Source organism: Hypanus sabinus, chromosome 1 (genome assembly GCF_030144855.1).
Source record: "Hypanus sabinus isolate sHypSab1 chromosome 1, sHypSab1.hap1, whole genome shotgun sequence".
In the NCBI taxonomy this organism is placed as follows: Eukaryota; Metazoa; Chordata; class Chondrichthyes; order Myliobatiformes; family Dasyatidae; genus Hypanus; species Hypanus sabinus.
This window is the reverse complement of record NC_082706.1, coordinates 145,117,070-145,135,099: the sequence shown is the minus strand read 5'-3', so window position 1 is coordinate 145,135,099 and position 18,030 is coordinate 145,117,070. Positions and strand designations below refer to the sequence as shown.

Genomic DNA, 18,030 nt, shown 5'->3' with positions numbered 1-18,030 from the left:
ACCTTCCATTTTATGGCTACCTGCAAATCTGAGTTCCTTAGAACTGTAGTTAAATAAAACCTACAATGTCTATGTTCTGAAACCTTCCACTGTTCAAACTTCTCTGTTTGTAGCTTCACAGTGACTCAGATATCAAGCAAGGGCTTTGCTAATCCCCACATAAGCTGCTCTGGCACTCGCTTCTAAAGTAAAACACAAACAGCCACAATTCCTGCACCACTCAGTCTAAGAAAACAACTTGTTTTGAACAGATTACTTGGGTATATCATTCTGCATCACCAAGTAAGACACTTACAAGAAAATCTCCAACAAACAACTGCACAGTAAGTTGCAGCCTCTGGCATGGACTACCCCTTGCTTTAATCCAAGTCATCAATAGATGGTCTGGGGTTTCTACCTGCCTAGTATCACATCACCAGCATGGGCCATCCCCTGATGTGGAGGGCAAGTGCAGCAGCAAAGCTCTAGATGAGCTGGCTTACAGAGGATGTAGGCACACACCATTCATCCATTCCAAAGTTCTGCCACTGCATAGTTCCAGCAACACAGGTTTGCTCCCAGGTGTGGGGTTTGTATGCACTCCATATAGATTTCCTCTCAAAGCTCAAAGGTATACTGGCTCAGTTGTTGGGTGGCTGGCAATTTTAAATTCCCCTAGTTTGTCGACAGGTGGGAGGCACAGAGTAGAACACAAATAATAAAGAATGGGATTGATGGGATAGATCTGAGAACAATCTTAGACTTGGTGGGCTGACTGGTCTCCTACATGGAGGAAATGTGAGACACTTGGCAAGATTTGGAATTGTCAAGTAGATAAGTGATAAGTGCAGCAATGATAGAGTTGTATTCAAACAGAGGAGGTTGAACTAAACCTGGGAATTTCAACACTGGTGCAACCTTGGAATGATTAACAGATGTTTGCACTTGAACAGGTTTTGAAAGGTCACAGAGACTGCTGAATATCGTAGGTGGGTGTTGTGTCCTACAGCCTTACCTAGAATATTTTGATAAAACTGAAGTTCTTTTACCACTGATTAATTTGTATAAGTGAGCAATTAAAGGCAGACTTATCTACAGTACAAATTATCAGTAATGTGACCCACTAAAGGACAAATGCTAAAAAATACACACGAGGGAGAATTTCAAGATCTGCAGCTCACCTCCAATAATCCAATTCGTTCTTGATATGAACGTTTGAAAGCTTTATGCCTTACCCTATAGCTCCATTATATAACCTTGCCCTGCTCATTTGTGCCTTTGCTGGATAAACTCAACAGGCTCGACCCACTCAGTTTGTTTTTGATGCATATGCTAGCATCTGCAGTTTTTTGTGTCTCCTTTGTTGATTAACCTTCGTCTTCTGTTCATGACTACACTCTTTTCCAACAAGCTTCTTTTGTCTGTTCACTCGAGACTCAGGTAGTGCTGCCAAGGCTAGCACCCCTACCTGATCTACGAGCCTATTGTGTTGTGGTGGAACTGCAGTCTGGTTACATTCCCTGACACTCACTACTGATCAATTTGGGTTTACTATACATTACTGAGCTTTAAAACTGAATTCAAATGCTCCACTGTAACATCCAGTTCTAGAGGTTCAAAAAGGTTCACTAACACAAGTCGGACCCTGCTGAAGCTCTAGAATCTTCAATAACCCAGGGAGCAAAATGTCTCACACAGTCCCCCTGCCAGGAGTGAAGTGGACAAGAACGTGTAATTTGCTCTATAACAACATGCAGCTTTACATAGCACCTTTAATGTGGAAAAACATTCCAAGGCACCAAAGAACCTCAGCAGGTGAACAATCGCACTGAGTATGAAGTTTTCAAAGGATCGATGGAAAAAACAGATGGAAATGCTTGGGAACTGAATCCTACATCCTGAAAGTTGGACAGAAGGAAAATAGTAGGCTGATAGGATACAGAGTCATACAGCATGGGAACAAGTATTTCAGTCCAACTTGTCTGTGCTGACTATGGTGCCCACCAAGCTGGTCCCGTTTGTCCACATTTGGCCCATATCCCTAGAAACCACCCCTATCCCTGTACTTAACAACTGTCTTTTTAAAATGTTGTCATTGTACCTGTTTCAACTACTTTCTCTGGCAGCTCTTTCCAGATACCCAGTGTGAAGAAGTTGCTCCTCAGGTTCTTTTCAAACCTTGCCCCTCTCACCTTAAACTTATCCCCTTGAGTTTTTGTTCCTCATTCCTGGGAAAAAGACTGTACATGTTCACCCTATCTAGGTCCACTCATGAGATACAGTGGAGTCCAGGACTGGAATAATGTCAAGGGTGAGGCCAAAGAGGGATGGAAACCAGCTATTTTACCTAATCAGGAACACATGATCCCATTCCCGTATCAAAAATTGATTTTGAGCTGCCCTCTGAAATGATCTAACAATACTCAACACATCAGACCAGGCCTGCTGCCACCTTCCAAAAACTGGGATGGGCAAAAAGGATGGCCTCTTGACCTCTCAATCCACCAAACTGTGACCATGCACCTTATTGTCAGCCTGCACTGCACCTTCTCTATAACTGTAACAGTTTATTCTGCATTGATATTGTATTAACATGTACTATATCAATGCAATTTTGTAATAAATTGATCTGCATGAACCGTATGCAAGGCAAGTTTTTCAACTGTACCTCAGTACACGTGACAATAATAAACAAATTCACTAAATGCTGGCCTTATCAAGGAAGCCCATACTCAAGAGTTATATTGGAGACGCCAACAACAGAAGGTAGGTTAATGCCTCCAACAGCTGCAAAATTGAATTAAATGCCAGGGCTGGTTATTTATGGTACCGGGGCTGATGGGATCTTCATGTTGCATTAATATCAGCCAATTTGTTGGATTAATAACAATCAAATGCTGACTTGTGGAAATTTCTGTGATAAAAATGTCTACTTAACTTTGCATTTTATTTCGACATTAGATTTCACTCTCACTTCCACTGTGTTTTTGCATTTCCCAGAAGAACCACTGCCTCAGCACAATGCTGATTTGGAGTGCAAGTGTCAATGCCATTTACCTTTGAGAACTGCACAGCCAGAACTACTGCTGTGTACTTTCAATACTTTCATACACACTAGCCTAACCAATCCCACCTCTATTCCAAAACATTGAGATTCTGATCAACAACATTCTGAAATTATTAACAAGATCTATAACAGGAGTTGTGCTTATGCAGTACTTTTCACAATCTCAGTCTATGTCAAAATACTTTATAGTCAGTGAAGTACTGGGGTAACGTGGGCAGCAGATCAACTAGTTTGTGCAAAGCAAGACCCCACAAATAGGAATGTGTTAATTATCTGTCAAAATAGATGTTAATCTATTTAAAAATGATGACCACTAGAGCACAAGTATTTGCCGAATCACTAAGGGAAACTCCTCTGCTCTTTTTTACAATGATCTTCTGCACAGATATGAGGCCTGAGGCTGTGCCTCGTCTGAAGGATGACACCTGACAGAGCAGAATTCTCTCGGCTCCTCAGTAACACTCTCTTATTAACACCCCTCTCCCTACTATCCAACAGGTCAGCAATACCTCTGGGCTTCCCCAAAACAAGTCCATCCTCAAAGTAGTGAAACACATGCCACAGTGTGACCCTCCTTCAGTTCTGCCCTTCCCATGGTATGATACTCCCTCAGTATTTCCCCTCCCAGTGTGACCCTCCCTCAGTATTGCCCCTCCCACAGTGACCGTCAGTGTAACCACCCTCAGTACTGTCCTTCGCACAGTGTGGACTCCCTCAATACTGTCCTTCCCAGTGTAACCTCCCTCAGTACAGCCCCTCCCACAGTGCAGTGCACTTTCACAGTACAATGCTTCCTCTGTACCACCACCCCCCTCCCCCCCCCACAAAGTAACAATTTAGTGCAGGGTCTGGTGCTGCTGGTCAAAGAGATCTCATCGTGTCAATGTAATGTTACTCCCTGGAGGGCCTGACCAGAACCTGGTAAGGAACGATAATCCACAACCTCCTGACTCAGATAAGAGGAGCCACTAAGAAATGAAGGTAAAATGATATGACAGGTATCTGCTGCCAACTCAGCCACCTCATTTAGAAATTCCTCCAAAAAAATCAACAGAAATGTGTGAACATTTCGAAGTATGAACACTTCAGAAGTGTATCAACAAATAAGATGCTGAAAAATGCTTCACAGAGAATCTTTAGACTTTACCTCAATCAGGCATTCCAAGAACTTTAAATCCAAGGCCTGCAATTTCTCCTATCTTTAAGGAGGTGCTTGACTTTCCATGCTAACAGCTGTAAAATACCTAGGAATATCAGAAGAGAGTGCCATTCTGTCCCACCACTAGTCTGTCCCTCAATTCAATTGCATCTTGGTCTACCTAAACACCCATTTAGGCTGAAGGGTCTTGGCCCGAAACGTAGACTGTACTCTTTTCCATAGATGTTGCCTGGCCTGCTAAGTTCCTCCAGCATTTTGCGTATGTTGCTCAATTCCATTTGTTCACTTTGGTTCTGAAATTCTCAATATCCTTATACTGCAGCAATTATAAATTTTTTTGTAAAAGTTTGCATAGCTGCAGTTCAGGTGAGTTACTGTGGCATCAGCAATTCAATCTGTTCTGTCTCAACTTGTTTCTGCACATCCATTATATATTTATGATTCCTTTAAATTAGTTCACAATATCCCATGTGTTCATCTCAACAACTTGCATTTGTATAATAGCTAAATACAACATAATATACAATTTCAAAATGATTAACAAGGGTGCTGGTGGTCTTGATAGGGCCCTGATATTCAGACGGGTGATCAAGGACGCTGTCCAAGGGAGCTGGAGAATAGAGAAAAAAATAGGGAGGGCATTCCAGAGCTTACAACATCGACAGCTGAAAACACAGTCAGCATGGAGCAATTAAAAAACAGATATTCATAAGTGGCCAGAATTAGAGAATCCCTACGACTCTGAGTGCAAAGCAGAGGATATTGCAGAGAAAAGAAGGGTAGAGGTTACAAAGAGATTTGAAAATAATTTAAAATATTTACACAGGAGTATTGGTGCAAGTTGAGACAGCGATGTTTTGGGTAAGCAGTAGTAATAACACTGGATGAAATTAAAAACTTGGGCAGAAAATGCTCAGCAGTTTCCCAGACCTGCCCACCCCTACTATTAGGTGCTGGCTCGCAAATGAAACTAAGCAATGAATTTTCTGTCAATTTGCAGTCAAGGTGCTTGTTCTTTAGAAACATTTGCAGAGGGAGATATCAACTCCCAGAATAGAATAATAGTATTGAAGACAAACCGTCATCAATAAACAATAGTCTAATAGAGGTGTCTTTATTGTCCAGATGCTCTGAAGATAAGTGTAGGGCCAAGGATATAGTGTTCGATGTAGACCTGTTTCAGCAATATACAGTTATTCTTGTAAATCTTCTCAGGTGTTGAATTCAGAGGAGTCAATGTTTCCTGTATCTTTCAGGATCAGAGTTGGGTTTATTATCACTAGCATGTGTTGTGAAATTTGTATTTTGTGAAAACAGTGTAGTCAAGACATAATAATTACTATAGGTTACAAAAAAATAAATATTGTAAAAGATGAAACATGAGAGACTGTTCAGGGGCAAATAGACTGTTCATAAATCTTATGGCAGAGAGGAAGAATTTGCTTTGGAATCAATGAGTGTGGGTCTTCAAGCTCCTATACCTCCTCCCCGATGGTAGTAATGAGAAGAAAACATGTCCCAGACAGTGAAGGTCTTCATGATGTATGCTGCCTTCTTGAGACACCACCTCTCAAAGATAACTTCAAAGGGGGCAGGGTTGTGCTTGTGATGGAGCTGGCTGAGACAACAACGCTCTACAGCCTCTTGTGTTCATAGCCGTTATTTGAAAGACTCTGCATAAACTTGGATAAACGAATGGGGGAAAAAAGGATAAAGATTGTTAAGGAGTTATCTGAAGTCTCCTAGTTTGCTCTCCTCTGCATCAGTAAAACATAATGAATCCAGGTCTTGTGAGCATCTACTGCATTGTTGGAGCAGGTTGCACTGCATCCACTTTGGAAGTGTTTACTGGCATTGGTGGAGCGAATGCTTAGTGAGATGGATGGGGAGGCAATTAAACTTTGTCCTCAATGTGGCAGCTGGAATTTGCAGGAAAATTGAGGTATCCAATCACACTCCTGACCCGTGGGTTGCAAATGGTAGAAAAGTCAGAGACCGTCAAGAAGTGAGTAGCTCCATCAGCATTCAATGAACTTCTGATCTGCTCCTCTAGCCACAGTATTTGAGTGGCCGGGCCAATTTTAATCTCTGGACAATGATTATTGGTTTATTATTGTTACATGTACTGAGGTACAGTGAAAAACTTGCTTTGCATACTTTTCTCATGGATCAATTCATTTCGATGGTGCACTGAGGTAGTACAATGGAAAACAATAACAATGCAGAATAATGTGTTACAGTTACAGAGCAAGTACAGTGCTGGCAGATAACAAGGTACAAGGCTATAAAGAGGTCATTTGCGAGGTCAAAAGTCTATCTTATTATATATGCTGAACTGCTGCACTGGACTAAAGGAGACTAGACAAAAGGGGTTACTGGTCTGCTGACCTTCCAATACCCCTATGAAAATGAGGAGAAGCATCCCCTCCACCTATTACTACGTTGCTAGTAATAGGTACCCAAGTAGGAAAATCTACTCAGTATTTCATCCTGTCAATCCACCACCCACCCCCCAGAATCTTAAAACATCACTCTCATTCATCTAAACTCCATGGTGTCGGCTAACTGCTCAACCTTGCATCATATATCAACTCCTTCATTCTAGGATCAACCATATAAACCTTCACTGCCTCCAATGAAAGCAAAATCATACACGATATTCCATGTTCCATCTCACCAGTGCCCTGAGAAACTTTCATTCAAACTTTCCTGCTCTTATACCGTATATATAAAAAAAAACTTCCAAGGCAACATCTTTGCAGGAACAAGGTCAGTGGGCAGAAACCATTACAGAGATACATCCCATGGTAATTGTGTGCAGCTGACCTTTCTCCTCACTCTTAAGATCAGACTATAACCTGCCATAAATTCTAAGTAGTGATATTTCAAAAAGACAGACAGTGAGCTGTTCAACACCTTGTTCAATTTTTTTTTAACCAAAGAAAATAAATATCAAGAGAAGACTGTGTAAGTAAGAGACATGTAAGGAAGAGAAATACAGTACAATTTCAGAAAAAGGAGATTGGGAATGTAAGGCGAGAGATAGGGAGCAAAACTACACAAGAGCCCAGTTGTGCTTGGCACACGATGAGCAACTATCAAGTGATGGCATGGCAAGGAGATGAAGAAAATATTAACATATTTGAATCATGAATATTGAGAGTGCAATTACCACTAACAATGCAACTGCTTTCAAAACAAATGACAATCTGTCTTCTGCCCTCCTGGTCAATGCATGGATATAGCAGAGCTGCTGACTGATAGCAGCAGTGAGCCATAACCAGCACAGAGCCAGCCACCTGATGAGGAGAGACCCAATCTCGGCTATTCTGGATCAGATTCATCCACTGTTGAGGAAGTGAGTTTCCAGCTCTCACTACATGATAGCCAAGGCAGGACCTCAGATTAACTTTCAGCCAAAGTAAGGTTAAACTCACAAAATGTATAAGCAAAACCTATGAAGCACCAGAAAAAAAAACCAAAAGTGCTAGAGGTTTCTGTTGATAAAAGTGCCCCAATCTCTCAACCATTTCCCAAAACATGAGATCTTCAAAGTTATAAAGATGGTCATTAGTCCACTTGTGGAGAGAACAAAAGGACTACAAAGGTAAGGATCTTCTTTCATAAGTTCAGAAGAACCTTAATTATTCTTGTAACAGTACCAGGACACAAGGCATCAGCACACCACCACAATCAGAGCATTCGTGATATTTCACTAATCATTAGGAGTGTTGCATGCTTGAGGTTCAGTGGTGAGGCAAAAATCATTTCAGAGAAATTGGAAGTACATGAGGAAGAAAGGAACAGAAACACATTGTGAAGGTTGAGCAACACACACAAAATGCTGCAGGAGATCACGTTAAGCAGCACCAATAAAGGAAAATGAACAGCTGACATTTCAGGTCGAGACCTTTCATCATTCTGTGTTCTGTTGTTTCCAAATTGATCAATTATCCAGTGACCACACGTCAGCCAATTACACTCTGGAAGGATGTGCATACTTACACCCTGAACAACAATGTGAATCTCAGGAGAAACAGGCAAATCCATTGTGTTGCCTCGAGCGTAGTTACCAGCACGTAACTGAAGGTGTCTCTTTTTAACCCTTTTCCTTTTCACGCAAGTTCAGCGAATGTCTTTGGGGCAGCATAACCTAGAAAAAGAGATTCAAGAGAAAAAAAATCCATCAGCTCCTCTGTGTCACAATCATGTGTTAATACTTATGATTATTGTTTATGTTGGCATTAACACTGAAGACAGACTCTAACGTGTCATGCTGTAATTACACTTTCTGACTAATCTTGTAGGTAGGTGCCTCAGATTTTCAGCTCCAACTCCTGTCTGCAGCACATAGCAAAGCTTTTCACCCAAGGTGCTCCATTGCTCTGCTGCCCAAATTTCTGTAATTTACCTCAAATGGAAAGTTAGCTGGATATTCAGCCCCTAGACATTCTATTGGGTCTTGCTTGATCTCCTTAGTTAACATATTACCAAGACCATTCAATTGCCTTTGCACCAGATCCTTTGATAACTTTAGCTATCAAAGATATGGATTTCAGTTCTTAAAATTTTAACTTGACTCACAGTCCCTCATGACACAATATGCCAATAAGTTCAAGGTGCAATGGCTCTGGACTTCAACCACCAGGAGGAATAGTATCTCATTGATCATTTGAGATATGGTACACAACAAGAAAAATGGGTTCAGTGCTGGACTGGTCTGCTTTCTTAGCAGACCAGTGACCCAGTGACTATGAATTCACATATATGTTTTAAGACTGAAAATTTAAAATGAGCTTTTTAAAAAAAATTAATGTGCTGGAATTACTAAAGCAATAAGATCCTAACTAGCTCACAAATCAGCTGTGAGCAGCCAGCATGAGCTTGCGCATAACTCTACTCCTATACGAACAGGAAATGGCTCCTTGTTGCCCTCGGAACTGTGTCAGGAAGTTGGCAAGGAAGGGTAATAAATGCTGGACTTACTAGCAATGACTGAACCCTGAAAATGAATTTAAAATGAATTACTGTTGCAAGCAGCAAGGTAGCGTGGTGGTCAGTGTAACACCTTACAGCTATCAGAAGATTTGGGTTCAATTCCTGCGGTTTACAAGGAGCTTATATGTTTTCCCCAAGACTGTGTGTTTCCCACATTCCAAAGACATACAGTATGGGTTAGGGTTAGTAAATTGGGTTTAGTACGGTTGTGGGCATGCTATATTGGTGGCAGAAATCATGGAGACACTTGAGGGACGCACCCAGCACATCCCTGGACTGTGTTGGTCGCAGACGCAAACAACACATTTCATTATGTCTCGATGTACATGTAACAAATAAGTAAAAGCTAAATAAAAGGCATTAAACCTGTGGAACTCACTGTTGGATAGTGATCAGAGCAGAGACATTGTCAATGATGAACAGCAAGGAACAAAGTGGATACAAGCTCAGATGGAGGATGAACACCAGAGTGGATTGTTCAGACTGACCAGCCGAGGTCTCTGTTATGATTTCTGTTCTACTAGATTCAGTGATCGCTATGCAAGCATTTAATGAGGATATAGCACCTCACGACTCAACCAAATTCCACTAATGAGTTCTCTTGGCTCAAGTTCCAAGTGCCCCCACTGCTAGCTAAATATTATGCAAACAGTTCCCTGAGAAGAGCACAAGCAATTGGAGATGTCAGCCCATGCCCTGCTGCTTATTTCGCAATACTCAACAATTCAGCTGCTGCAGTTCTTGTTAATAACCTTAGAAAGTTCAACCCAACCAGGTCAAAGCAAATAAGCTCGAATTCCTGAATCCCTCTATGTAGCCTAGTTGCTATGGAATACCTCAGTTACTGAGCTGAATGCTGTGATACTTCAAGATAAAATGTTTGAGATAATGACACAAAACTTTGAGAAGTGGGCAGTGGGTCTGCATCTACAGCATAGAGATGGGCCGTTCAGCTCACTCTGTCCATGCTGACTACACTAACTCCATTAGCCTGCACTGGGTGCATATCCTTCCATGCCTTGCCTATTCAAAAGTGCCTATCTGAATGTCTCTTAGATGGGGTGATTGTATCTGATTCTACTTCCTCTGGCAACAAGCTCCCAGTACCAGCAACTCTCAAACCTTTTCCTCAATCCCTTTTAAAACTTCCTCCCTTCAAGTTAAATCAGTCTTTGATAGCCCCAGCAGGGGAGAAACAATTCTGACTCTATACCATATCTATATCTCATATAACTTCAGATACCTCTTCCCCGTCAGCAAGTAGGTTTTGGATTCCATGTCCCTTAATCTACCAGAACAGTCTACCATGAGGGGCCTTGTCATAGGCCTTACTAACAAAGTGTAAACAACATCTATTTCCCTCCCACCAATCTGTTCAGTTACATCCTCAAAAAAAAACATAACAGTGAGACAGATTTTCCATCGCTGATCAGCCCTGCCTTTCCAAATGCATGGAAATCTGTCCCTTTGAATCTTCTCCAATAATTTCCCTATCACCTACATAAGGCTTACTGGCCTGTAGTTACCTGGCTTATCCCTGCTGTCCTTCTTATAGATAAGAAACAACATTAGCTATCTCTAGTGTTCTAGCATCTCACCTGGAGCTAACAAGGATGCAAGGAATGCTGTCATACCTGTTATCTCTTCCCTTCCTTTCCATTGCAACCTGGCTTAAATCTCATCTAGCCCTGGGGACACTTCATGGCTCCATTTTGCCCTTATAGTTTCTACCCAACTTAGCCAAGACAACCATGGTGCCCACCAAGCTAGTCCCATGTGCTGCATTCAGCACATATTCCCTGAAGCACCTCCTATCCATAAACTTTTACAAATGCTTTCAAACGTTATTATTGTGCCTGTCTCAACCACTTCCTCTGGCAGTTTGTTCCATGCATGCATCACACTCTGTGTGAAATAGTAGTGACCCATTAAGTCCCTTAAATCTCACCCCTCTTCTTAAAACCGAAGCCTCAAGTTTCTAGTTCCCCTTCTCTGGGAAAAAGACTGCAAACGTTCACCCTTTCAATGCACCTCATGATCTCATACACCCTGTAAGGTCTCCCCTCATTCTCCTATGTTCAAGGAATAAAGTCCTAGCCTGCCCCACATCTGCCTAATATTCACGCCCTCCACTCTTGACAGAATCCTTGTAATGTTCGCTACATACTCTCCAGTTTAATGATGTTTATCCTAAAACAGGGCGACCAAAACTCTATACAGCATTCCAAGTGCAGTCTTGCCAACATTTTACAGAATCACAACATAACGTTCCAACTGCTATTCTCAGTACCCTGAACGATAAACACCTTCTTCACTACTCTGTCTACCTGTGACACCTGCTTGCAGCAAACTATACATAGTGGCCACAACTTTATCACGTACAGGAGGTATCTAATAATGTGACCATGGAGTGTATTTCTGTACCTATGTTTGTGGTCTTCTGCTGCTGTAGCCCATCTATTTCAAGGTTTGAAATGTTGTGTGTTCAGAGATGCTTTTTGGCACACCACTGTTGTAATACATGGTTACTTGAGTTAACGTCACCTTACTGCGAGCTTGAACCAGTGAAGTCTTTCTCCTCTGATAGCTCTCATTAACAAGGCAGTTTCACCACATAACTGCCACTCACTGTATTTTTGTTTTGTTTTTCACACCATTCTCTGTAAATGCTGGACACTGAGGTGCTTGAAAATCCCAGGAGATTAGCAATTTTGAGATAGTCAAACCAGCCGCTCTGGCACCAAAAATCATTCCAAGGTCAAAGTCACTTAGATCACATTTCTTTCCATTCTGATGTTTGGTCTGAACAACAACTGAACCTTTTGGCCATGTCTGCATGTTTTTATCACTGAGTTGCTGCCACACGATTGGCTGATTAGATATTTTCATAAATGAGCAGGTTTATCTAATAAAGTGGCTCTGTCCAAGACATGGCAGGCATCTGCTTCCACCAGGTCCTTTCAAGACTTTAACTTAACAACCAGCCATACCCCTCTCCCTAACTACCTGTAAACTTATAGTCACTACTCCCACAAGGTGCCCACTTTCATTTCTTGAATTCTGAGTAGCATCTCTCAGCCAGGCTGGAGGCTAGGAACCCAGAAAACAAAACGTGCTAACCCCACTCTTGATGCAGTGGGAACAGGGAGTACCAGCCAGCCAGCAAGCTCTCCTGTGTCTTCATCCATCCCTAGGGGCTGTCAGGAGTACAAGCACTTTCAAGTGTGGTTGACATCAGCACACAAGTAAGCAAATTAAATACATATGTAGGGATATGTGCAAACACTTCACAGAAGCACATGCCAAAGAACAACGTAGCAAGCACTACGCATAGAAATACAGTAGTGTGTGATGATCTTATACAAACACACCCACCCACAACAAGCACAGACCCATATCACACTGCAGCACATAGATATGAGATCTTGCAGAAGCATATATGAGCATCAAATATGTTTTAAAGAGACACAGGCTTGCATTTTTTTACACACACACATTATGCACAAGTACATTTGCTCGTTGTTTATATTTGGGCCAATGCATGACAATAAATATTACACATAGGAACATGCAAAACTTAACACACATGAGCACTTTATATACAATTAGAAGGGGGGGAGAGAGAGAGAAACACACACACACACACACAGACAAAACACTACACAAGCAGCAGCACAGATCATGTCCCAGCACCATTTGGAACTCTCAGTGCTGAGCCATTGGCACCCACTTGCTGTCCTGGCCCAGAAGACTCTGCCAGATCCACAATAGGACAGGGTGATCACAGAACTACAGACTTCCTCCCATCCTCACCTACCCCCATCCCCCACCAGCACCTTTTACCTGCAATTTCTCTCCCTCTCGGTTACTGAGAGAAAGTCACAGCCTCCAGTGTAACGGTTTACACAAGGCTCTGGCCTTCAGACATACTTCCTTGTATTTGGAATATACTTTGAGGAGAGGAGAGCAAGAGTCCACAGCAGTTCCCCGACGTCCGCAATTACTGAGACAGTGCAGGTTCCAAGCAGAGTTCTGACCTGCTTTCACCAGTCTCACATGAATGAGCAGAGCACAGAGCCATGGCTTTTCATCGTTGTCAGCAAAGTTTTACACCAACTTTAGCCAGCAGAGGAAATTGCAACACTGCTGACTGTGATTGGCACACTCCCCTCCCCCTTCCCAACACAACCTTCCTTTGGTCCCTGATTTTGCCGCCAGGGTTACAGCAGCAACGGGGGATGGGGAGGAAAGAGAGCGGTTTCTCAGAGGCAGAGCTCACCCACAAGAAACCAAGTTCATCCTAAAGGGGAGTGCAGGGCACTCTTGGTCACAACAAGTGATCTGCACACAAAACGTCCACACTCCCTCTCACACACACTCTCTTTTTCAACCAGGCAGCTCGTGAGTGATGAGCTAGGAAACAGGCACCCACCCCTTGTAAAGAACGAACCAGTGAAAAAAAAGAGAGCCCTCAGAGACCTACTCACAAACAAGATCTTGCTCACATCTGGACCAGGTTTAAAACCGTACAGCCTGAAGGAAATGTAACTCTTATTACGGCAACACTTCAACTGAGGTCAACTGCTTAAAGTGGAGAGTGACTTGCAACATGAAAATCTGTCCCTGCTGTTTTGTCGCCACTAATTCTCTCCCAGCACTGACAGTGCAACCTATCGGGACTCAAGGAGACGGTCAAGGTTAATGTATTTCTATATCCTGGAGACATGGGGAAGTATACACTTACCCCAGCCCTTCAACGACCTCTCGAAAGGCAGAAGCTCATAAGGAGCTTGGCACAGTGCTACTGTCCAAGCTACAAGGTACACCAATACATTGATCACTGATCAATCTAATTTTAAAACTTTTAACAGCTGTGCACCCACAGAGATAACCTTTTTGTTGCACAATTTATGCTCAAAGTGAAGGCCATTAGCTTGTTTTATTATCATCTGTGGCACGAGAATCGTGGCTTGGCCAGGATTTATTGCAATCATTAATTGCTCTCCAGTATTAAATAGCCAACTAGGCCATTTTGTAGGTGAGATCTTTTCATTATAACAATCAGAGAGGAGGGTACAGGAGCCTGAAGACTCACAATCAACATTTTAGTTACAGCTTTTTCCCTCTCTCATCAGATTTCTGAAAGGTCCATGAATCCATGAACACTTCTGTACAATCCCTTTGTTTGCACCATTTATTTCTATAATTTACTGTTTTTAAATGTCTGCACTGCACCGCTGCCACCAAAATAACAAATCTCATACCATATGTAAGTGATAATAAATCTGATCCTGATATACAAACTAGCAGACTTCGATGACTTAAGGGATTTTGATTCCTGTCACTGGAACAATACCAGTCCAGCAATTTCACCATGATATTCTTGTTCTCTACTTCAGAATTGAAAATCTTCCAATAGCAAACAATTACTAATGCTAAAAATTCCTAGGTTAAATCCAGAGTGTTTTGTTGTTGTTCGTCCTTCAGAGTCGAAGACGACCACGTCTTCTGTCAGATGGAGGGTTTGTGACTGTGGGTCCGGAGGTGACTGGTGATGCCAATCTGGGCCCTGAAAGCTCGCCCACATGTGGGACACATGAGGGTAGGTGCTGCAGTGGAAGTGGAGGTAGTTCGAGCCTTGTGCGCGGCGCGTTTCCTCTGAGCCTCTGTGGTGCGTCTGATTTCTGCTGCATGCGCTCCTTTAGTGGTCCTGCTCCACCAGGTTGGGCGATCCAGAGCAAGCAATTCCAAGCTACTGGGATTGATGTTGAGGTCTTTGAGGGACACTTTGAGGCAGTCTTTGAAACGTTTCTTCTGCTCTCCAACTGAGCACTTGCCCTGGCTCAGCTCTCCATACAGCAGCTGTTTTGGTAGTCGACTGTCAGACATCCTGACGACATGGCCAGCCCACCTGGCTTGGGCTTTCTGTAGGAGGGTGTAGACGCTGTGGGTGCTAGCCAGGACCTCGGTGTCTGGGACTTGGTCCTGCCATCGTATGTGGAGAAGTCTGCGGAGGCAGCTCAAGTGGAAGTGGTTGAGCTGTTTAGCGTGTCTGCTGTAGACAGTCCAGGTCTCGCTGGCATAGAGGAGGGTGGTGAGAACCACTGCTCGGTAGACCTTTAGCTTGGTGGTAAGGCCGAGTCCTCTCCGCTCCCATACGTTCTCACGGAGTCTCCCAAAGGTGGCACTGGCTTTGGCAATTCTGTTGCTGATCTCTGCATCTATGTTCACCATTCGTGATAGAGTACTGCCCAGATAAGTAAAGCTGTCGATTGCCAGTAGCTTCTGCTCCTTTACTGTGATATGTGGTCCCTGGTAGGGCTTTCCAGGTGCGGGCTGGTACATAACTTCGGTCTTTTTGGTGCTGATTGTAAGTCCAAAGTTGTCACAGGCTCGTGAGAAGCAGTCCATTTCTCGCTGCATCTTCTGCTCTGTGCTGGCGTTTAGGGCGCAATCATCAGCAAATAAGAGGTCTCTGATGACTGTCTCCTTCACCTTTGTAACAGCCAACATCTTGAGCAAGGTCTCCTCCCAGAAAGCCAGTGCGGCTTCCATGCAGAGTGTGGAACTGTCGACATGATATTTGCTGCACGCCAACTCCAGGAAAAATGTCAAGAACAGCACAGCGACCTCTTTATGACCTTCGTCAATCTGACCAAGGCATTTGATACGGTCAGCAGAGATGGCTTATGGAAGATAATGGAGAAGTCTGGCTGCCCTAGCAGGTTCATCACGATTGTTCGGCAGTTCCACGATGGCATGATGGTGAAAGTTTCGGATGATGGTGACGAGTCAGAAGCCTTCCCAGTGACAAACAGTGTGAAGCAAGGATGCATTCTTGCCCCTACTCTCTTTAGCATGGTCTTCTCTGCTATGCTGAATGATGCCTTCCGCGATTGTCAAAATGGTATACATGTCAGATACAGGACTGGCAGTGGGCTATTCAGCCTCCGGCGTCTACAGGCTGTTACAAAGGTAAATCCATAGTAACACTCTCTGCACAGTTCCATCATATAGTTCCAGGCAGGGACAACACAGGGTGGCTGCAGAATAAAGATTTTACTGTAGCATCCAGTCACACACATCTGAGGCAGAGACATGACAGCTGTACAAAGTAAAACTGCCTCCATACTCCACCATCCAATACTTGAAATTATGTATAACACAGGTTAGATAACATTTCATTTGCTACAGAACAAAATGCAAGTTCAAGTGTTCCTTTAGTACTTTTCCCCAGATACACCATCCCTTTCTCTAACAGCTCATTTTGTACTGACAGCACGGAGTTGAGAATACTTTTCTCTTGTTGTGGCAGAGAGGAGATAACATTCAGCAAATGGATCCAGATAATTCCCTCTGCCAAATTTTGGCTCACTCTCTTAATCTATCTTTGTTTCATCACAGGCTCATCACAGCTAGTTAATCACCAATTTTGATATCATCAGCAAATCAAAGTTCAATGTTCAAAGTAAATTTATTATTAAAGTACATATAGGTTACATATACCACTCCAAGATTTATTCACAGTAAATACAAAGAAACATAATGGAATCAATGTAAGACTGCCCATGAGATAGATAAATAACCAATGTGCAAAAGACAACAAAACGTGCAAATAAAACAAGACAAATAAATAAATAAGCTTGAAAATACAGGTGTCCCCTGCTTTACAGAAGTTTGCTTTACGCCACTTCACATTTTACGAAAGACCTACATTAGTACCTGTTTTCGCTAACCGAATGAAATCTGAAGAGGATTTTCTCTTTTACAAAAAAAGATGTCCACTTTACACTTGTTTTTTACCCCCAAAAAACTACTATGACCATGAAGCCTTGCACAGGCAGGTGTGTGCACATGTGTGTACGAGCCAATTTTTTTTTCCTACGAATCAGCTTTTGGCTGAATCTTCCCAATTCTGGTAAGTGAAACTACACTGTCACATACATTATTTCTACTTTATATAGGTTCAGTATTTAACATATCATTCCTGCTTTTACTATATGTTAGTGTTATTTTAGGTTTTATGAGCTATTTGGTTGGTTATTTTTTGAGTCTGGGAATGCTCAAAAATTTTTTCCATATAAATTAATGGTAATTGCTTCTTCGCTTACAAAAGGTTTCATACTTTCATACTTTCATACTTGCTCTACTTTCGGATAGCGGGGGGAAGCTGTATAGAGAACATAACAAGAATTCTTGAAAGTGAATCTATAGGTTGCAGGAACAGTTCAGTGTTGGGGTGAGTGAAGTTATCCCCTCTGGTTCAAGAGCCTGATGGCTGAGGGATAATAAGAGTTTCTGAACCTGGTGATGTGAATCCTGAGGCTCTTCTCCCTCCTTCCAGATGGCAGCAGTGAGAACAGAGCATGGCCTGGGTGGTGGGGATCCTCGATGATGCATGCTGTTTTCCTACGACTGTGCTCCATGTAGATATGCTCAAAGTGGGGAGGGCTTTAACCACAATGAACTGGTCCATATCCACTATTTTTTGCATGTTTTTCTGTTCAAGGGTAATGATGTTTCCATACCAGGCTGCAATGCAACTAGTCAGTATACTCTGAACCACAAATCTATGGAAGTTTGTCATTTTGGGAAATATGATCATCTAGCTGTCCTCCTTCTACCTGCATATAGGCAGAGGCTAAAGAGCAAGACTCCTGAGATGAGAACAACAAAGTAGTAGTCACGAGAGGCAGAGGAGCAGCTACGGGATTGCTTCAAGTCAGTAGACTGGGCCATTTTCAAGGATTCAGAGGATCTGATCAAATAAGCTACGGTTGTCATAGCCTTTATAAATACAGTCATGTATGAGTGTGTCTCCACAAAA

The 18,030-nt window shown here is 42.6% G+C and overlaps 1 protein-coding gene across 4 annotated transcripts in view; it reads right to left on the bottom strand.

The window, feature by feature from the left end:
• LOC132398608 (anion exchange protein 2-like) overlaps positions 1-18,030 on the bottom strand; it is a 247,827-nt gene that overhangs the window by 124,608 nt on the left and 105,189 nt on the right. For 2 of the 4 annotated variants that reach the window (XM_059978272.1, XM_059978280.1), the window contains one exon: positions 8,211-8,358. In XM_059978272.1, the coding sequence (XP_059834255.1) occupies positions 8,211-8,255 (45 nt within the window). In that variant the 5' untranslated portion in view covers positions 8,256-8,358. Of the gene's footprint in view, positions 1-8,210; positions 8,359-13,046; positions 13,306-13,690; positions 13,807-18,030 lie in introns of those variants that run through there. The other 2 variants (XM_059978289.1, XM_059978269.1) reach the window with 2 other exon arrangements.